Source organism: Sardina pilchardus, chromosome 14, assembly GCF_963854185.1.
Source record: "Sardina pilchardus chromosome 14, fSarPil1.1, whole genome shotgun sequence".
Classification (NCBI taxonomy): domain Eukaryota; kingdom Metazoa; phylum Chordata; class Actinopteri; order Clupeiformes; family Clupeidae; genus Sardina; species Sardina pilchardus.
This window is the reverse complement of record NC_085007.1, coordinates 19979360-19998254: the sequence shown is the minus strand read 5'-3', so window position 1 is coordinate 19998254 and position 18895 is coordinate 19979360. Positions and strand designations below refer to the sequence as shown.

At 39.3% G+C, this 18895-nt stretch overlaps 2 protein-coding genes across 3 annotated transcripts; both read left to right on the top strand.

The window, feature by feature from the left end:
• The first annotated feature begins 2471 nt into the window (after positions 1-2471).
• On the top strand, positions 2472-14944 carry ghrb (growth hormone receptor b). 2 transcript variants are annotated; one of them, XM_062555256.1, is made up of 13 exons: positions 2472-2640; positions 5282-5373; positions 7980-8118; positions 8423-8580; positions 8766-8950; positions 9136-9307; positions 9423-9582; positions 9947-10110; positions 11545-11729; positions 11909-12053; positions 12170-12260; positions 12516-12585; positions 12748-14944. In XM_062555256.1, the coding sequence occupies exons 2-13, from the start codon at positions 5292-5294 to the stop codon at positions 13630-13632; spliced, it is 2436 nt and encodes an 811-aa protein (XP_062411240.1). In that variant the 5' UTR covers positions 2472-2640; positions 5282-5291; the 3' UTR covers positions 13633-14944. The 2 variants fall into 2 exon arrangements, with proteins under 2 accessions (XP_062411240.1, XP_062411241.1); XM_062555257.1 differs by lacking the exons at positions 2472-2640; positions 5282-5373 and adding an exon at positions 5571-5575 and having other exon boundaries at positions 7978-8118.
• A 54-nt stretch (positions 14945-14998) lies between these two features.
• Positions 14999-18836, top strand: LOC134101529 (coiled-coil domain-containing protein 152-like). The gene is made up of 8 exons (XM_062555259.1): positions 14999-15144; positions 15629-15734; positions 16410-16478; positions 16561-16625; positions 17069-17171; positions 17322-17449; positions 18301-18393; positions 18694-18836. Exons 1-8 carry the CDS (start codon positions 15082-15084, stop codon positions 18817-18819), a joined length of 753 nt encoding a protein of 250 aa, XP_062411243.1. The 5' UTR covers positions 14999-15081; the 3' UTR covers positions 18820-18836.
• Positions 18837-18895: the final 59 nt, after the last annotated feature.

Genomic DNA, 18895 nt, shown 5'->3' with positions numbered 1-18895 from the left:
TGAGAGTGTAGGTCATGTTAGATGTACTGTATGGACAGTTGAAGTAGGATAGAACCTTTTACGTCATATAGTCATGTTCTACATAAATGATTTTTTTTATTGTTTTGCAATGAGCGTTATGTAAATGCTGTTTAAGATGGTCATGTACATTCTGAGAAATGTTGGTTAATGTGCAGAAGTGTCATACTGTCAAATAAGAATTTTGAGATAAGCAAAAGCAGATGTATAAAATCAGAAACACAAGTGAATCATTACATGGAGCTGTGTGTGAGAAAGAGAGAGGACAGTGCATGAGCTCCTCTTTCATCATAATGTGTGCAGTGCATGCTTTAGAGATAAATGGAAGATGTTTTTATGTATCATCAGTGTCCAGTAGAAAGATAGGAATAATAATAATAAAAATAATAATAATAGAAAAAACCCCAGAAGGAAGTGATAACACTGCATGGATTCCAAAGTTAATGATTAATATCTCTGCAGCCGGTTGTTAGGGCACAGGTTGAGTATGTGTGTGTGTGTGTGTGTGTGTCATTGAGGGATTTTCTCCAAAGCCATGAATGAACACAGGTTCGTCTCACCCACATCCCAATGTAGAACTAGAAAGCCTACAAATTAGTTGCTGCTTTATATGGCTTCTAACTGACCTATACAAGAGAATAGTGCTTCTGTAACTCATCTGATACTTGACACCAGTGGTTATGCCCAAGTGAATGAAAATTGAAGAATAGGCAAAGTAAGCGAAAACTGCTCTGTGCTGCAGAAACGTTGTACACCTGACCTTACTACACCTGCATGACTAGAGCTGTCACTTTTGCGTTCGACCAACCAACACACGTTTCGAAAACGAAAAGATTGAATCGATTTTTTATTAAATTACTTATTTTTTGGCGATATATATTATTAACACAACTCAGACGCAAGCAGAAAAGGAAATTATTTCGAAAGTACAGTAGGCATTCATTGCGAGGGCTAAACAGCAAATTCTCAACAATTTTACGCGCCGGAAAGAAATGGGCTTGCGCGGCTTGGTGCTATCCAAGGGCAACGGTGATTAACCTGCGCGACATGGGAGATGAGTGATAACTCCTACTCATTTGAGGAGTTCGATATGGAAGCACTTTTGATTTTGGGCAGAAGCTCAAACTATGGAGAAGTATAAACTCGAAGCTTGCGAAATTAATGCTCCTGACACAAATCAAATAGTGCTTTCGCGAGAACTCTGGATTTCCAGGGTACCTGTAGTCACCGAATTAATAATCAGAAATGCTGACCTGTCTCTGGCGCCACCCTTACGCTCGTTCTAATGGCAGTGTTGGCCTTTATTTTTGAACATTGAAACGTATAGGCCTACGTGGGGAATCGATTAGGCCTATACAATCGATTCAATGATTTTTGAGAAAGTGACAGCCCTACATCAAATGTCAACAATTCCCAAAACATAGATTCATTTTCCATTACCTTTCCAATGCATGTACTTGCTCTCAATTGTTTCAGGCCTGAACATGAGATTTTACCATTCGTTGTCTAGGATTTCCATGACCATGGGAACCATGTGCTCGGAACTAGGCTATACCCTTTTGCCGTGGACAGCAATTTGTTTACAATAACACTGGCTGCCGCTTTATAAATAGGCCTAGATCTAGCTCTTTAACATCCTTGCAGCTGCCAGACTTTGTGATAATAATACGGCAAACCCAAATTTCAGGAGGACAGGATGATCAGTCGTGGCTATGTGCAACCCCCGCACCCAGATGTTTGAAACACACGTTCGAGTTTATAGTTAGGGGTTGTATTGTGGCACAAAATGTGCATTGTCGGTCTCTATCAATCGTATTTGCACTGAGCACACCTCGGTATGCGCAACAGTCTTACCGCACGTGTCAGGCTATGGTCACGTTGTAGCCTGGTACTGGACACTGCGCATAACACATTGCAGTTCTAGTGGCTTTTCCCACCGCCCCCCAAGCGAGCTTAGCAACATGCATAAATCACACAGAGAACAGTTGAAGCCATACTGCCTATGACTGACCAATAGAACTACATTTAGGATACAACAGGATTAGGAACAAGGTTATCGTAACGGGTAATGTCGCCCTTCAATAATACCTTACAAAATGGAACTAGGTATACTACAAAAAAGAACAGATTGTAGCCTGTTTCAGACGTATACATCCATATTAGACCAGCCCGTCTTAGTACAACAAAACTCACTTTGTAAGACTGTTCATTGCATTTATCTTTGACTGCATGGACACTGCATAAGTGACCAAGAATAAGCTACGTCATCTGCGTATGTATAACAAATACTTGGGCTACTTGGCTTGGGAGAAATAGCCTACAAGCGCCTCTGGGTTGGCGAATTCGCAGAAAAGTCTTTCGTGGAAAACAGGGCACTGCCTTGTGTTTGGAATGCCTGAGGGTGGCGCTTAAATAGAGATTTCTGGCAAGCAGTTCCGAAGAGAAACCCTCGAACAGGTTTACAGCGCGCTGAGACTAGAGCTGACGCAGGCTGATATTTGCCCGAACATTATGTTTAGAAAACTCAAATGACTCGAAAAAGTGACCCAAGGTATATATTTTAGAATATTCTGCATGGTCTCTTCTTCTCTGGACACCGTCATCCCGATACCACATCGAACGGTAATTTTAAAGAATATCAGCCTATACTATTTTGAGGAATAGGATGTGATATTCAGCAGATCCGCTTAGGAAGCGTGTTACGCATAAGTTTACATTCATTTGTTGACAGAACATCCTATAAATGACATGTTTATTATTATTATTATTATTATTATTATTATTATTATTACCAATAGTAACAATGCCCACAGGAACTCAGTTGTTGTTAATTATGATGATGATGATGATAGCGTTTTTTGCTCCATAGTTGGTGGGCCAGTTTTAAAGATGAAAACGTAAAGTTAATGTCCTTTCATGAAATAGGCTTTCATAAGGATCAGAGTTATATCTTGTTTGATATACAGAATGTGGAGTTGAAAGTGACACTATTGACATTTCTATTGAACTGTCCAAGTAATTGGTGACTAATGTGCATTAGATAGTCCTAAATTATTTGAACTTTTTAATTCAGCTTGCATGTTTTTATTATCAATATGTGCACAGTATGGTATGGTGGTACAGCAAGCAAACTAATGTTCAATCTGAGTATTCATATGTCAACTGTGTCACTTATGAACAGTGGTGTAGTTAGTTATCTGTAGTGTATAGTGTAGTAGTTACATAGTGGGTATACTGTGATCAACCCCAAATGTCAATATGTATTCTTGCCTACTAAGTGGGGGTATACTGAGATGGTGATGCTTTTTAAGTGGGTATACTGCGTAGTCCTGCGTATCACGTAGACTATACCACTGCTAATTGACAATGTCAGTTGGGAATTGGACTGTTAGTTAACATGCATATTGCCAAGGCCCATAATGCACATCAGCAGTGGAAGCAGCTTTTCAATAAGTTGATGGACAGCAAAAAAATCTGTGTAAGCCTGGGAGTGGAAGATTGGCAGAGTTGTTTAATTAAGATGTGAGCATATGCAGTTTCAATGAAAATATACTGGAGAGAGTACAAGTTGTACTTTATACAGTACTTTGTACTGATCTACGGGATCGCATCAGTCAGACTGCCACAGGCTTCATTTTACTTTGCATGAGTTAACAACCATTTTAATGTACTGCAAACTTCTGTGTGTCTTTCATTATTTCACAGCTCATAAGACCAGTGTTTTTAAGGTTGTAAGAGAGTACAAGTTAATCACCATTAACTTGTACGTTGTACTTGTACTTGTAACCATTGCACAGTTTTGTGAAGATAGGTGCCAAAGACACTTTCACAGTGCACAGGGTTTTCTCTTTTCCTTTAATGGGAAATCAGTCAATTAGCGTGAAACAGATCTATGCACATTTTGCCAGCCTGTGCAAGCCTTCTTGAATGCCTGCATTTTGTTGACAGGATGTCTTAGCTGTTTTTGTCAATTCTGCGCAGTATCTGACATTTGTATGTGGGTTTGCATGATCCAAGAGGGAGAGGACAGAGAATGTCAGCTATCAAAGAACTAGACTGGCTTGCATTGGGTATGACTGACAACTACACTTCTGTTTGAAGGGTGTACTTGAGTTTGCCCTATCGCAGGCACTTGACTTGTTTTTGACAATGACAAATACAGGCTGCTTTCTTTTGTGAAATTATTCTTATCAGAACGAAACCATCTGTACTGTGTCTGTTTGTAGCTGATAGACAGAGTAATTGAACAAACTTTGAGACTTTTCTTCGAATTTAACTTTCTGCTGGGGCAGAGAACTGGAAGGTTGCCAAAGAGGAGGCCCTCATTTCACAACTTCTGGATAGAGCCCAGTATTATTTGGCCTAAGACGGATGTCATGTTCTTCTGTGGCCTGTTTACTTGGTTAGGTTTCACAACGTTGCCAATCAGATGTGGTTTCCTTGAAAACCAATAATTTCTGTGAATTTATGTATGCAGTTATGATATAAAAAATACATGTTACTATATACGACAGTAATTTAGAAAAATTGTACCCTGTAACATATAACTCTGTGGTTTATTTCATTGTGTTGTTGCCAAAGTGCCTCTGTTTGGTATTAAAAATGGATTATGTTCAAAAGGTTGGGCCAGAATACACTACAGAAGACACTAGATCTCAAATACCTCTACTGGTGACGTGTTTCTTTTAGATTATTTCCATATGGCTTTAACCCCGTCTACATACAGTAAATACATGGGAAAGGACACCTGACTGGTACTTCCATGGACACAAAAAAGAAGCAAATTCAACAAGTTTCAACTAAAAAGGCAATTGAGGCCACTTTGCACAAACTTGATCATTAACTCACAAGCTATTGTGACCCCCATGATCAAATCAATATACTTACAGAGCAGAAGATCATGAAGGGTATCAGGAGCATATTTAACATTATGTTGATGGACGTTGTGTTTGAGTGAGCCAGCATATCACTAACGCCTATATTGGGAGTTGAGAATCTGAGAATTCTAAGATTTAGAAAGACTTTATTCCAAACCACTCACATGTCAGTTAAAGTATGTTCATGGGCTTAATGCAAATTTGTACTGATCTACAGGATAGCATCAGTCAGACTGGCACAGGCTTAATTTGACTTTGCATGAGTTAACAACAATGTTAATGTACTACAAACTTCTGTGTGTCTCATATTTCACGATTCATAAGACCGGTGTTTTTAAGGTTTAATGAGCATGCAGTTATGGACTTATGCTTTCTGGCCTTTCCAGGGATTCTGACATGGCAATCCAAGTACTTCTCATTGGTTTTCTCGGCCTTGTTCATGATGTGGCAATGCAGGGGTTACCCCCGAATTTGAAAGGTAAGTTATCCATCTTCTTCTCCACTGCTAAGGGGCATATATTGTGGGCCATCTCCACAATGATCTCTTGGTCATGTTCTACGTGCAGTTATGGTCTTGGCTATCTTTAGTGTGCACTCGTTTCTAGGAATGGTGTGTGAGGTCAGTGCAGGCACTTGCAGCCTATGGAGTAAAACTTGTGTCACCTCAAACCGAATTTGAATAGCCTATGTTGGATTTGCGTAAAAATGACTTCAGCCATACCTAATAAAGGCTTTTTAAATCTTTCCTTCTATTTTTAAGTTTGATTGAGTGCCTTGGACGTGCTTTTTTTTGTATCACCGTTCACAAACTTTATCTCTACCTGATCGCCGGGCTGAACCTTTGAAGTTTATCATCCTTACAAACTATCGGACAGTGTCGGAGACCGAGGCTCCCATGCTGAGATAACAATTGATCTGCACTCAATTACTCTTCCTTAGTAACCAGCTGTTTTTGTCTCGGTTGAGACAAAGTCCAGTGAGGATAATTTATTAATCAGAGCAAATGAGTTCAGTTTTAATGTAATGAATTCAATTTCAGAATATACGATTCAAATTCGGTTTCTCAATAGAATAACTCAAATTCAGCAATTCAAATAGAGACTCAACATATTCAAATTCAGTTTGAGGTAACACAAGTTTTACTCAATAGCAGCCACCCAATTATTTTGCAAGTGCCTCCCTCTAGTTTATAAAACATCCGTCTCTGCACTGTAAACAGAATCATGCCAAAAAAGCAAGGTACGTCGAGTGCACATGCCTCAATGAATCTGGCACAATTGAAACTCTCTATACACTGCTTTCTTGCTCTTTAAACACAACAGTTTCTATACCGCCCATTCCACTGTGCACATGCGGTGATTTGTCGAGATACAAACCCCTCCCTACAGACCCATCAGGCTCTTGAAATTCCTTTCAAATGCACTAAGGAGAGTTTGTCTGTTAACACACGTGATTATAGACGCAGAGAAACTGGGAAACGCTGTCTCGTTTGTTGGTCAGTAAGCTGAAAGTTTGTAAAGAAGTGAAGAGTGTTTATACCGACATTCCTCTTCAGTGTGGAGTACACTCTTCAGTGTATTGTACTTAACTGATGTCCACACTGCTCCCTGTTTTGTGTAATGTTACATAACATTACGTAAGTGCATTGAGAGATTTTTGTGCAGTAGCGCTGGAACTGTGCATTCTCAGCTGAACAGATGGATTCTGCATTAGAAGAGACACTTGTACCTATGTAGGACTTGAAGCCTACTTGAGTGGAGTTGGAGCAGGACAAGAAGAGGGCAGTAGAATGAGTCATAACCAGATGGATCAAATATAGCCAAAAGTAGGGTAGAGTGCTTGCGGGCGGACAAGAGGTTGAGAAAATTATATGGCTTTTACATTCCATATCCATCAAGCAGGGTCCTGAAATAGCCATCACTGGCCTTCCCTCCCCTTAATGCCATACTTAATTGGTTGAAAGGTACAGCTTTTACAAATACATTGTTTTTCCTTTTCTTTTTGTTAAAATGAGAAGACGCATATGGTCTGCAGTAGGGCATTAATATAAAAGTGCCTCTATTTCCAGATACATTTACCTGTTCAGGATCTATCACGGATTAATGTGATATTAGCCTCACTTGTACAGGAACACGCTCGGTCTAATGGAGGGGGAACAATCATTTCCTGCACAAGGCACACTGGTTTTTCCTTTCTGTCTGACGTCAACGTTATTATTATGTTGAGGTGTTTTGATGACTAGATTCAATCCAAACCCAATGTTTTTATTTTGAGAAGCAACACTGTATATGGGAGCAAGGCATGAAGTGATACATCAACATTTAGAATATGAAGTGATATATCAACATTTACATTTGAGAGCCATACATAAACACATGCATGTAAAGCTTACTTAAGCTGAAATCCAGTTTCATCATAATTTCAGATCACTCTCTTTCTCCAGTCTTAAATGACACTTTTTAGGGTTTTTCTGCTAAACAGGCTAATTTTTAACTTACTTTGTCTCTTTGAACACACTAACACCAGAGAACACGAACACCAAGATCTGTTTCATAGTCTATCAAAGTGTAATTGTAATGCATTGTAATACAACAATATAAATACAGTTCTAAGTCTGATTTTTTTTTCTTAACTAGGCTAATTACTCTGTTTCAAATCACATTTTAATGACAGTATTTTAGAATAAGTTAGTTAATGCAGTTGCTTGCTTATTTTTAGGATGGTTTATTTATGTAGTTGGAACATGATTAATTTCCCCACTCCTATTCCTGTTTTAAATGAAATATCTGAAGGGTTATGTGGAGCGATTCTGTGAAAGACTTCTGATGGTAACCTTATCCTGACACACAAGTGCCTTCACATATTTCAAACATTAGAACAACTCCTTCCAGGAAGACATCCTTCTAGGAAGACACCAGTCAATCAGTGGACTTGTAACCTACTGGTGTTGTGTTTCTGCATAATTGAGCTTTAGAAAAACATTCAAAACATGTTGTGTTTATCTCTGTCTTATGAAAGGGATACAGCATACTGTTTGAATCTCACTGGTTTTTTTTTTTTTTTTTTTTCTTACTCCCCATTTAGAGCAGTCTCAAAGGCCTCACTTGACTGGCTGTGTTTCAAGAGAAATGCAATCATTCTACTGCTCTTGGAGTGTTGGAACATTCCAGAACCTCACAGAGCCTGGAGACCTCAGGCTCTTCTACACATACGATACACAAACGTGAGTACACTCTTCACATTTCTGCTAATATTTTATTATATCTTTTCATGGTACAGCTTGTATTTGCTGTCCCTTCAAAATAACTAAAGTGATTACAGTCCTAAGTGAAAATGAAGGTGTAAAAGTCATTGCCTAATTTAACATCTCTTAACTGTCACTTAATACAACACTGTCCGAATGGAGTGGTGGGGCATTGTAATGGAAAAAGTAACTTAGGACTCTTGTTCTTAGGAAATAGCTAAATTAACTATAGCAATGTTTCTTTTATATCTTCCTCTTTGTATCTACCTATCATATATCCTAGAGAATGGAAGGAATGCCCTAAATACACCTTACTGAGAGAAAATGAGTGTTTCTTTGACGAAGAGCACACACAATTTTGGGAGGATTACAAAATCGAGCTACGCTCGCGTGATGAGTCAATTATCTATGATGAAGACCTTTTCACAGTGGAGACTATTGGTGAGCCATGAATGCTAACTCTTTTCAGTGATCACTGTTGACCAAGTTTCTGAAACCCATATTCTATACACTATGGTAATGCTATGGGGAACTCTTAATATTCTACACATTGGGCTATAGATACTGATATTGGATTTGCAATATGGTTTGAATCAAAATTCTCAAATTTCAAATATTTGTATTAGTATATCCGGACCCACCTGTTGGGTTGAACTGGACCATTCTGAGTGTGGGCATGACCAAGATGTACACTGATGTACTCATAAGCTGGGAGCCTCCACCATCGGCAGCAGTGAGTGTGGAGGAAGGTTGGTTATCCCTGGCGTACGAGACTCATTACCGAGAGCCTGGTTCAGCCACTTGGAACATAGTAAGGACCAATAATCTATCAAAATAATTAAAAACAGAGATTAGAAATAATATTTTACTCATTTTGCACAATGCACAATTACTTAACAAACAGATACTAATATATAAAATATTTTTGATTAGTATTGCTTTGATATGGCTGTGCCTTCACTTAACCACTGAGTCTAATTTTATCCTCTTTTGTAGCTGAATGCAGACTGTGAGACCAAAAAAAACATCTATGGGCTTCGCACAAACACAGATTATGAAATCAGAATAAGATGCAAGTGTAAAACTTCCAATAACTTCAGCAACTTCAGTGACTCCATAATGATCAGTGTACCAGCCACAGGTAGAAAAAGGCCTGGCTCCCTCACAAGTATGTTAATATGCATAATTAATTTCCTTATTTTATAAGAAATTTGTCTCATGAAAGGGATACAGCATACTTTTTGAATCTCACTGTTTTTTTGTTTTTCTTACTCCCCATTTAGAGCAGTCTCCCCATTTAGATCAGTCTCAAAGGCCTCACTTGACTGGCTGTGTTTCAAGAGAAATGGAATCATTCTACTGCTCTTGGAATGTTGGAACATTCCAGAACCTCACAGAGCCTGGAGACCTCAGGCTCTTCTACACATTCAGTATCCCACAAAAGTGAGTACACCCCTCACATTTCTGTGAATATTTTATTATATATTTTCATGGGACAACACTAAAGAAATGACTATTTGATACAATTTAAAGTAGTGAGTGTACAGCTTGTATTTGCTGTCCTCTCAAAATAACTAAAGTGATGTACAGTCTTAAGTGATAATGAAGGTGTAAGAGTCATCATTGCTTAATTTAACATCTCTTCCTAACTGTCACTTGATACCACACTGTCTGAATGGAGTGGTGGGGCATTGAAATGGAAAAAGTAACTTACTGTAGCACTCTTGCTCTTAGGAAATAGCTAAATTAACTATAGCAATGTTCCTTTTATATTTTCCTCTTTGTATCTACCTATCATATCTCCTAGACCTGGAGAATGGAAGGAATGCCCTAAATACACCTTACTAAGAGAAAATGAGTGTTACTTTGACAAACGGCACACACAAGTATGGGTGGCTTACAAAATTGAGCTACGCTCGCGTGATCAGTCCATTATCTATGATGAAGACCTTTTCACAGTGGAGACTATTGGTGAGCCATGAATGCTAACTCTTTTCAGTGATCACTGTTGACCAAGTTTCTGAAACCTATATTCTATACACTATGCCATGGTAATGCTATGGTGAACTCTTAAAGGAACACTTCACCGTTTTTTCATATTAAACTACGTTATTCCCTTAACTAAGACGAGTACCTCTCACGTTTCAATGCGTGCACTCACTGGCTCTGGCGCGCGGTGCAACTTTGATAGCACTTAGCTAGCCCAATGCATTCATTAGGATCCAAACAGAGATGAAGTTAGAAGCGACCAAACGCCTCCATGTTTTCCCTATTAAAATACAGTTACACAACCAAGTATGATGAGACAAAATAAAACGTGGTGCATTTGTAAGTAGGTAAGAGGGATAACTATATTGTGTGGCGCAGTAATATCCTCACTCTAGCACTTTCAGTTTCACTTTTGAGTGAGGATATTACTGCGCAGTCTAAGTGCTCCCAATGTTATTCCGCCACACAATATAGTTATCCCTTTTGCCTGCTTAGAAATGCACCACGTTTTATTTTGTCTCACCATACTTGGTCGTGTGACTACTCGTGTAACTGTATTTTAATAGGGAAAACATGGAGGTGTTTGGTCGCTTCTGACTTCATCTCTCTTTGGATCCTAATGAATGCATTGGGCTAGCTAAATGCCAGTGAGTGCACGCATTGAAACGTGGTATGTATCAACTCGTCTTAGTTAAGGGAATAACATAGTTTAATATGAAAAAACGGTGGAGTGTTCCTTTAAAGGGATAGTTCGGGTTTTAAGACACGAAGTTATATGGGTTCCCCGTCAGCAACGTTGTGCATCAGCACTGACTTACCCCGCAACAGCGTCCTGTGAGCCGAGATCCAGCCGGTTTTTGATGCTGAAGAAAGTAGTCCGGCAAGTTTCTGGGGTCACGAAAGTAAAGTGTTTTTCTTCTCAAAACCATATGCGTTCAAAAGAGTGATATATTTGCACCACAAAAACGTTGTCCAGGAAAAATTCAAACCTCGTTATCACTTACTTATTTTTCGCGATTCCTATCACTGCGCGCTACTGACAGCTGGACAACGTTTTTGTGGTGCAAATATATCACTCTGTTGAACGCATATGGTTTTGAGAAGAAAAACACTTTACTTTCGTGACCCCAGAAACTTGCTGAAGAAAATAGTCCGGCATCAAAAACGATCAAAAACCGTCTGGATCTCGGCTCACAGGACGCTGTCGGGGGGTAAGTCAGTGCTGATGCACAACGTTGCTGACAGGGAACCCATATAACTTCGTGTCTTAAAATCCGAACTATCCCTTTAATATTCTACACATTGGGCTATAGTACTACTGATAGTATACTATCAGTATACTACTATAGTAATACTGATATTGGATTTGCAATATGGTTTGAATCAAAATTCTCAAAATTCTAATATTTTTATTAGTATATCCGGACCCACCTGTTGGGTTGAACTGGACCATTCTGAGTGTGGGCATGACCAAGATGTACACTGATGTACTCATAAGCTGGGAGCCTCCACCATCAGCAGCAGTGAGTGTGGAGGAAGGTTGGTTATCCCTGGCGTACGAGACTCATTACCGAGAGCCTGGTTCAGCCACTTGGAACATAGTAAGCACCAATAATCTATCAAAAGTATTTAAAATAGATTAGAAATAATATTTTACTCCTTTTGCACAATGCAAAATTACTTAACAAACAGATACTAATGTATAAAGTATTTCTGATTAGTATTGCTTTGATATGGCTGTGCCTTCAACCACTGAGTCTAATTTGATCATCTTTTGTAGCTGGATGCAGACACAGAGACCAAGAAATACATCTATGGGCTTCGCACAAACACAGATTATGAAATCAGACTACGATGCAAGATGAAAAGTTCCAATAACTTCAGCAACTTCAGTGAATCCATAATGATCAGTGTACCAGCCACAGGTAGAAAAAGGCCTCACTCCCTCACAAGCATGTTTATATGCATAATTCTGTTCCTTATTTTAAAAGAAAGACAACGTTTGACTCACGAGTAGGTATTTCCTCTCTCTCTTTCCTAGAATCAAGGGTTCCAATAGCTGTAGGGTTCATCTTTACAGCAGTGGGCTTTGCTGTCATTGGTATGCTGGTACTGGTCTCCCGACAGAAGAAGTAAGTCTTTCCTTCATAACACTATACAAATACTACAAGTTGATGGTGAGCAGCAACATTAGCTGCATGAAGATTTTTCTATCCCATTGATTATTGAACTCCAATGCAAAGCACAATTAAGCATACAGAAATGCAACATGATTAATCAGTTGAAATACAGAAATATAGAATTTATAAATTGTATCATGAGCTTGTCAGAAAATAAAAATTGCTCTGAACTGGCATGTGACTATTTATGCCACTTCACTCTTTCAGACTCATGGTGATTTTCTTGCCTCCTGTCCCTGGCCCCAAAATCAGAGGCATTGACCCAGAACTTCTTCAGGTATGTAATTATTACAAATGTATGCCAAATCAAATACCAGTGATAGTTACCCTTTACAAATGCATTGCTGGTCTCTTGTGCTGAGGGATAATAGTAATAAAATGCTGACACACGGATGCTGTGACTCAGTCCATAAACCTATTTTTCTGTGCTTGAAAACAGAAAGGAAAACTGTCCGAGCTCACCTCAATTCTGACCAGTCATGCTGTCCTAAGGTCTGACCTCTACAACAATGACCCCTGGGTAGAGTTTATTGAGGTAGATTTAGAGAAGCCCAGTGCAATTGAGCAGGATCTGGAGACAGCATTCCTCATCGACAACTCCCCCTCTGACAGCACACATCTGATCAGTGATTTCCATGATGATGACTCTGGTCGGGCCAGTTGTTGTGAACAAGACCTGCCAGAGCCAGAGTCGGTGGAGTTTCGAACCCCTATGCTGTCGTCATCATCGAATCTTGATCCCACTGCAACTCCCCGAACCGAAACCCAATCGCAGGTGGTGGTGGCAACGTCTCAAGATTCATGGCCTGGCACGCCAGATCTGTATGCTCAAGTGAAACAAGTAACTCCATTGGGAGAAGTGGTTTTGACCCCTGAGAAGCAGAACCAAAAAGGGGAGGCCATCAATAAACAGGACAAAATGAAACGTGATCAGACCAGGAAAGAGCCAGATTTCCACTTGCTCGTGCTAGAAGATGAGAAAGGCAACACCACTGAGCCAGGCGTCAACATGAGCATGAACCAATCAACTGAAGATCACAGCCCATCCTTATCCCCCACAGAGGATGTCAATTTCGCACCCCGTCAGCCATTAATGGATTACCAAGAATCACAGGTGGCCTCAGCAACAGCTCCAGAGTCGTCGGTTCCTCAATCATCAGCACAGCCCTCGCCAGAATATACTGTGGTGGATGGCACTGATCCACAGAACAGCCTCCTACTGAGATCCAATGCTCCTTTGGCTCCCAGCTCTTCAAACATAAAACAGATGCCCTCGCCAGAAGGGTACCTATCCCCAGACCTTCTGGATAGCATTCCCTTTTGAATGATCACAAAATAAAAACACTTCATCAGAACTATTGAAACGACTGCAGTATGCAGAATCTAAATGCAGTCCAACAGGATAGGCTACTGCTTCATGTTATTTTTTTTTAAACGTGCCATAGGGCGTAGGTTTAATAGGTCATACTATTTTGCTGTGTTTTTATATTAAGCCTCAGAGGTTTGTACCTGATGAAGGGAAATATGACACTGTTAGGCAACATCAAGTAGGCCACGTGGTCTAGGACAGGGATGGGCAACTGCTGTGCCGCATGTGTTCCTCCTCCTCAGTCAGTGCGGCCCGCGGATCAATTTTCAAATGTCATTACAACGTTCGTTTCGTTTCACATGGTTTTTACCGCATCTGAACCGGACCCTTATTGTAATGATACTGTCCACCAATAGGGACGCTTCCTACATAGAAAATCCAGTGGGGTTGAGAGTGTTCTTCACTGTGGGAGAATGTGTAATATTTCTTTGTAATGTTTTAAGTTCATTGACTTCATTCATGAATAGAAGCAATATTTAAAAATGCATTTGAGTATAGAACATATGAAATTAATGTATGTTGGTTTAATTAAATTGCATACATACTACATTTAATCCTATTTATCCCAGTGGTGGACATGCGTGGTCACATTTGACCTTCTGACAAGAAAATATTTGTATATTTGTGGCCCTCCCTATTATCAAAGTTGCCTATCCCTGGACTAGGATGGAGTAGCTAACAAGGTATGTTATGAGAAGGACTCAAACGGATAATGTAAAATATACAGAGCTAATTAAGAGATCTGTGAAATACAGGAATGGGTTTGATACATGGAGCTTAGCTGTTTGCCTAATTCGGCTAATTGCTGTAGATGTGTCTCTGTTTACACAAAGGAATTAATTAGTTTACTATTGTTTACTACTATAAATCGTGTTTACTATGTTAATCATATTAATTGCTTTCATTTAATACAAATCGGTCACCTACTATGTGTGAATGACCAGCTGACCAAAGGTATAGCTCATTATGAACTGTGAAAGTGCTTGGATCTACTTTTATTTTTGTAGCTTATGGGTAAATTTCCCCAGTATAACCTTGCTTTAGGCTTACTTCAGTATTTATTTCCTGAAGTCCATCATGTGAAAGCAGCAGTAGCTGAATGTGCCTTATCAGATGAAAGTAGGCTATTTCATGTTGAAAAATAACTAATTGTAAATAATGTTTAACATTGAAATGTTTCTGATAAGAATGTATTTTTGAAAATGGTTATCTTGTTTACAAATATATGTGGATTGTTTCAAACAATTAATAAAAAATCTATGAGCAAGGGTGGTTTTGTAGTGATTGTAAAACCACAACTGATAGGGCGATACCATTTTGTGTTTGAGCACGAGCCTCCAAATGCCAATGTCATAGGCCTGTTAGCCTACTGCCTGCTCTGCACAAATTCAGTTTTCACTCAATATGAAGACATCTACAGCTGCGGATTTAGATAAGCTTGTCAAAGATTTTTCTCAACTAGAACAGGTAAGTTAAGGGGATACAGTCATACAGATAGTCAGCAATACATGCCATTAATTTGCTGTGGCACACCTAATTAGCTTGCTAGCGGCTAATTGTGTCAAATTACCTTTTCAGTCTTGGACAACAGTAAAACTTACAAAAATTACAGTAGTTTCGTTTTCAACAGTCTCTGCATAGTTTGTTTACATTATATCATAATTGCAAATAAAATACCTTCAGTACTCAACTAGTGATTGTGAAAAGTAAACCTTGTAAAGCCAACATGAGCATAACTAGCATAGCCTTTCTGTTAGCTTTCGCTAACAATTTCTCCACGTTGGTCATAGCCATAGACCTAAAATAAATAGCAGCTAGTCATAGCTCACTATTATCTTTACCTCTGTGCCTTGGCGTCAATTTCCATGTCCATCTTGACATGCCTGGAATTAATGCAGATTGCTTGCTGACAATGGTGGTAACTCCTTATTTGTTTGTCGGTTGAAATTAGAAAATAACAGATCTGAGGAGTAAGAATAGCATTTTTGAAATGAAACTGGAGGAGACAAACCGATTTTTGAAGTTTTCTCAATCAAAGGAAAAACATTTGACCGAAGGTAAGACCGAGCACCTCAAATACAACTTCCAGGACATTTCAAGAACTGCGCCTATGCTTACTTTACAGTTTTTCACATGAAGGCATGAAGATCTGGTATGAGATAGACACTGAAAAGTAAGACCGTGTTATTTTGAAATAGACGATTTATTTCCAGGACAACAGATTGAATTGTGCAGCAGCAGACCTGTCCTCTTTTTTTTTTTTCATTTTCTGAAGCTTTGCCTCCCTCTAGTGGTAGGTACTCTGTGTAGGTCAGTTTTTCAAGTACTTGTCGTGTCATTGCTGGTCATTGCCCACTTTGGAGATGGGTAATTTCACGCCACACCTGAGCCCATCACCCTAGCAAAATGGTGACATGAAAATATTATTTTCGCATTTTGGTCCCACATTACATTTCCCATCTCGGTATGGTTGATCTGATGATGTTTTAATACATGTCAGTCTGTTTACGACTCCTATGTTGGTGTTTGGCTGTTTTGTTTTGAATCTATGATCTTCCTTGTCAACACACCACACACACACACACACACACACACACACACACACACACACACACACACACACACACACATGTTGTTACAGTTAACTATTTTTGCTCTTAACACCAACTCGTATTTCTAGTATTTGTGTTGTTGATGTTGTCTCGTTTGTCGTATACATTTATTTACTGCAGACAGAAATGGGTTACTTGGGACAATTCAGGGGCTTCAGCAAACCCTTCAACAACAGTGTGATTTGAGAGGTAGGTTTCTGCACCGCTTATCTCACTGGAAGGTGTTTTTCATTTATGATTAGCCAAGTTTAACATACATGTTATTTTGTAGTGGAAAATGAAAAGTTTAAAAAGTCCTTGCTTGACATGAAGAAGGAAAATGAAAACGTTGTAGAGGTAAATGCATTTTTCATACATCAATTTGGGTAGATTCTAACTTGGGAACACTCAGACCTTCACAATTGTACAATTATGAGTGGGTCTGGAAAAGATTCATTGACTTCTGACTTCCAGCAGGGGGTGTAACTAGCAGTGAAATTAAACTTAAATTGGGACATTAAACTCTTACCAAATCATTTCAAATAGCAATCTTTTAAATGCAGTTGTTTACTCAATTCTAACGAAATACATGTCCGTGCCAGAGTAGCGATTGTATTTGCTTGCCCGTGTTTTAGGGACTTTGGAAATGGGCCTCAATGGCCTCTTGGCCAGACTGACCTGTAGAACTGTCAAATCTGATAGAACTGCCAAAGGGTAGTATGGGTATTCCCAGGCTAGATACATTTACTAATGCAAGTGTGTTGAAGATGTGTGTTAAGATCCCCACCCTGTGGCTACAGGATTTCCATGCTCAGATTGAGGGGCTTCAAGCTGAGATTGCAGTTCTACAAGAAGACCACCAGAGAGAGCTAGAGGAAGCCCAACAGGAGACCCAGAGAATATGTGAGTATTGGTCAGGTGACAGATTCACTTCAAAGTCATAGTAACATGTGAATGATACATGCAGGCTTACATGAACTAGCATACACAGCCTAGTGGTCATGCACTGCCTATATATTTTACACTCATGATTGACGTTGTTCTTTGTTGAAGTGGAGGAGAAAGAGCGAGCTATTAAAGAAGTCATTGAGAAGAAAGAGTGTGAGGAGGAGGAGCTGAGGAGGAAGATCCGAGACCAGGACAAAGAAAAACAGAGTGAAATAATTAAATTACAAATGGAGGTAGACTGCTGCTCATGTAATATCACTTCATCTCTTGTTTCTCGTCTCATTTTCATGAAAGCATGAGAGTTATCATTGTCATGAGAGTTGTTCATTGTCAGTCATTCATTAATTTCTATCACATAGAGTGCATGTATAGAGATCGCTAAGACATGTGACTAAAGTCATCAAAACACAAAGAATTATGGGTAGGTTTGGCTCGCCTGATGCCAGCCCATGTAAACTAGTGGGTCTGGGTCTATGATCTGGCATGATAATAATGAAAACTAAGCGTGAAAAAATTGTGTGAAAAACAGTTATAATCTCGCGCTTCCTTAGTGCTGCTATCCAAGCCATTCCTCGCCTTTTTGTCACCTCTGAAACATGACGTATACTATTATTTTTCTACGCTGGAAAACTATAAAAGATAAGCTTCATGTTACTCTATTGAATTTTATAACACAGCAGGTAAACGGCATTTCGACAACTGCACTTCGTTGTTCCCGCACGTCAGTAAAACAACTTAATTTTGGGCCACCTATTCCCAAAATGCGTTGCGTTTTACGTCACGTTCTCAATCTCTATTGGACGTGCATATTCATACCGGCATTTTTGCTTCACCAGCTCACTTGCTGAGCTTCTGAAACCCATTCAGATTGATTCGGTTACAGAATTTCAGTCTATTTTCAAACTTGACAAATGTGTGTCACTATTGATAATATGATATTAAGCCTTTATCAAAAATAGTCTTGTTTATCTTCATCTTCATAAACATGAAAATGACCATATATCACTAAGTTGTATAAATTATAGCTTATAAATATTCTAAAATAATTCTTATAAATATGTGTATGTGTGTTTGTAAATTACAGTTCAGTGCCAAGCTAGCAAGGGCCCAGAGCACAGCGGTGAAGCCCCAGCAGACTCAGGGTTCCAGTCTTGCATCTCAAAACATCTTCAAGAGGGTGAGACTTCAGCCCATTTACCACCAGTGCAAGAATTCATATTGAAAGAGAAACCTTTTTGTGTGAAATGTGTTCAGCAAGGCACACTGACTTGCTATGAGGTTGAGTGGCCTAATGCTAATAATATATCAAAGTTATGTAATATGTGTTAATATGCTTTGGACAAAGACGTTTGCCAAATAGCATAACCGTCACCATTCAGCTTTAGCCACCTAAGAGCATTTGGGTTTTTGATAATATTTTATATATTGAGGTGTTGGACGTAAAATGAGCACCACGAGTGTGTTTGTGTGTCTGCAGAAGCTGCAGTTCATGCAGGAAGAAAAGAATCGTGAAATTGAGGCCTTGCGCCAAAAAGTCAAAGAACTGGAGCAGCAACAGTTCACCAGCTTCGCCGAGTCACGTCTTAAAAGAAGGAAGATGTAACAGGCTTGTCATAAACCTGTGGAAACCAGCCACTGCATATTAATAATCTTTCATTGCATGATGCTTTTGCAGCAAG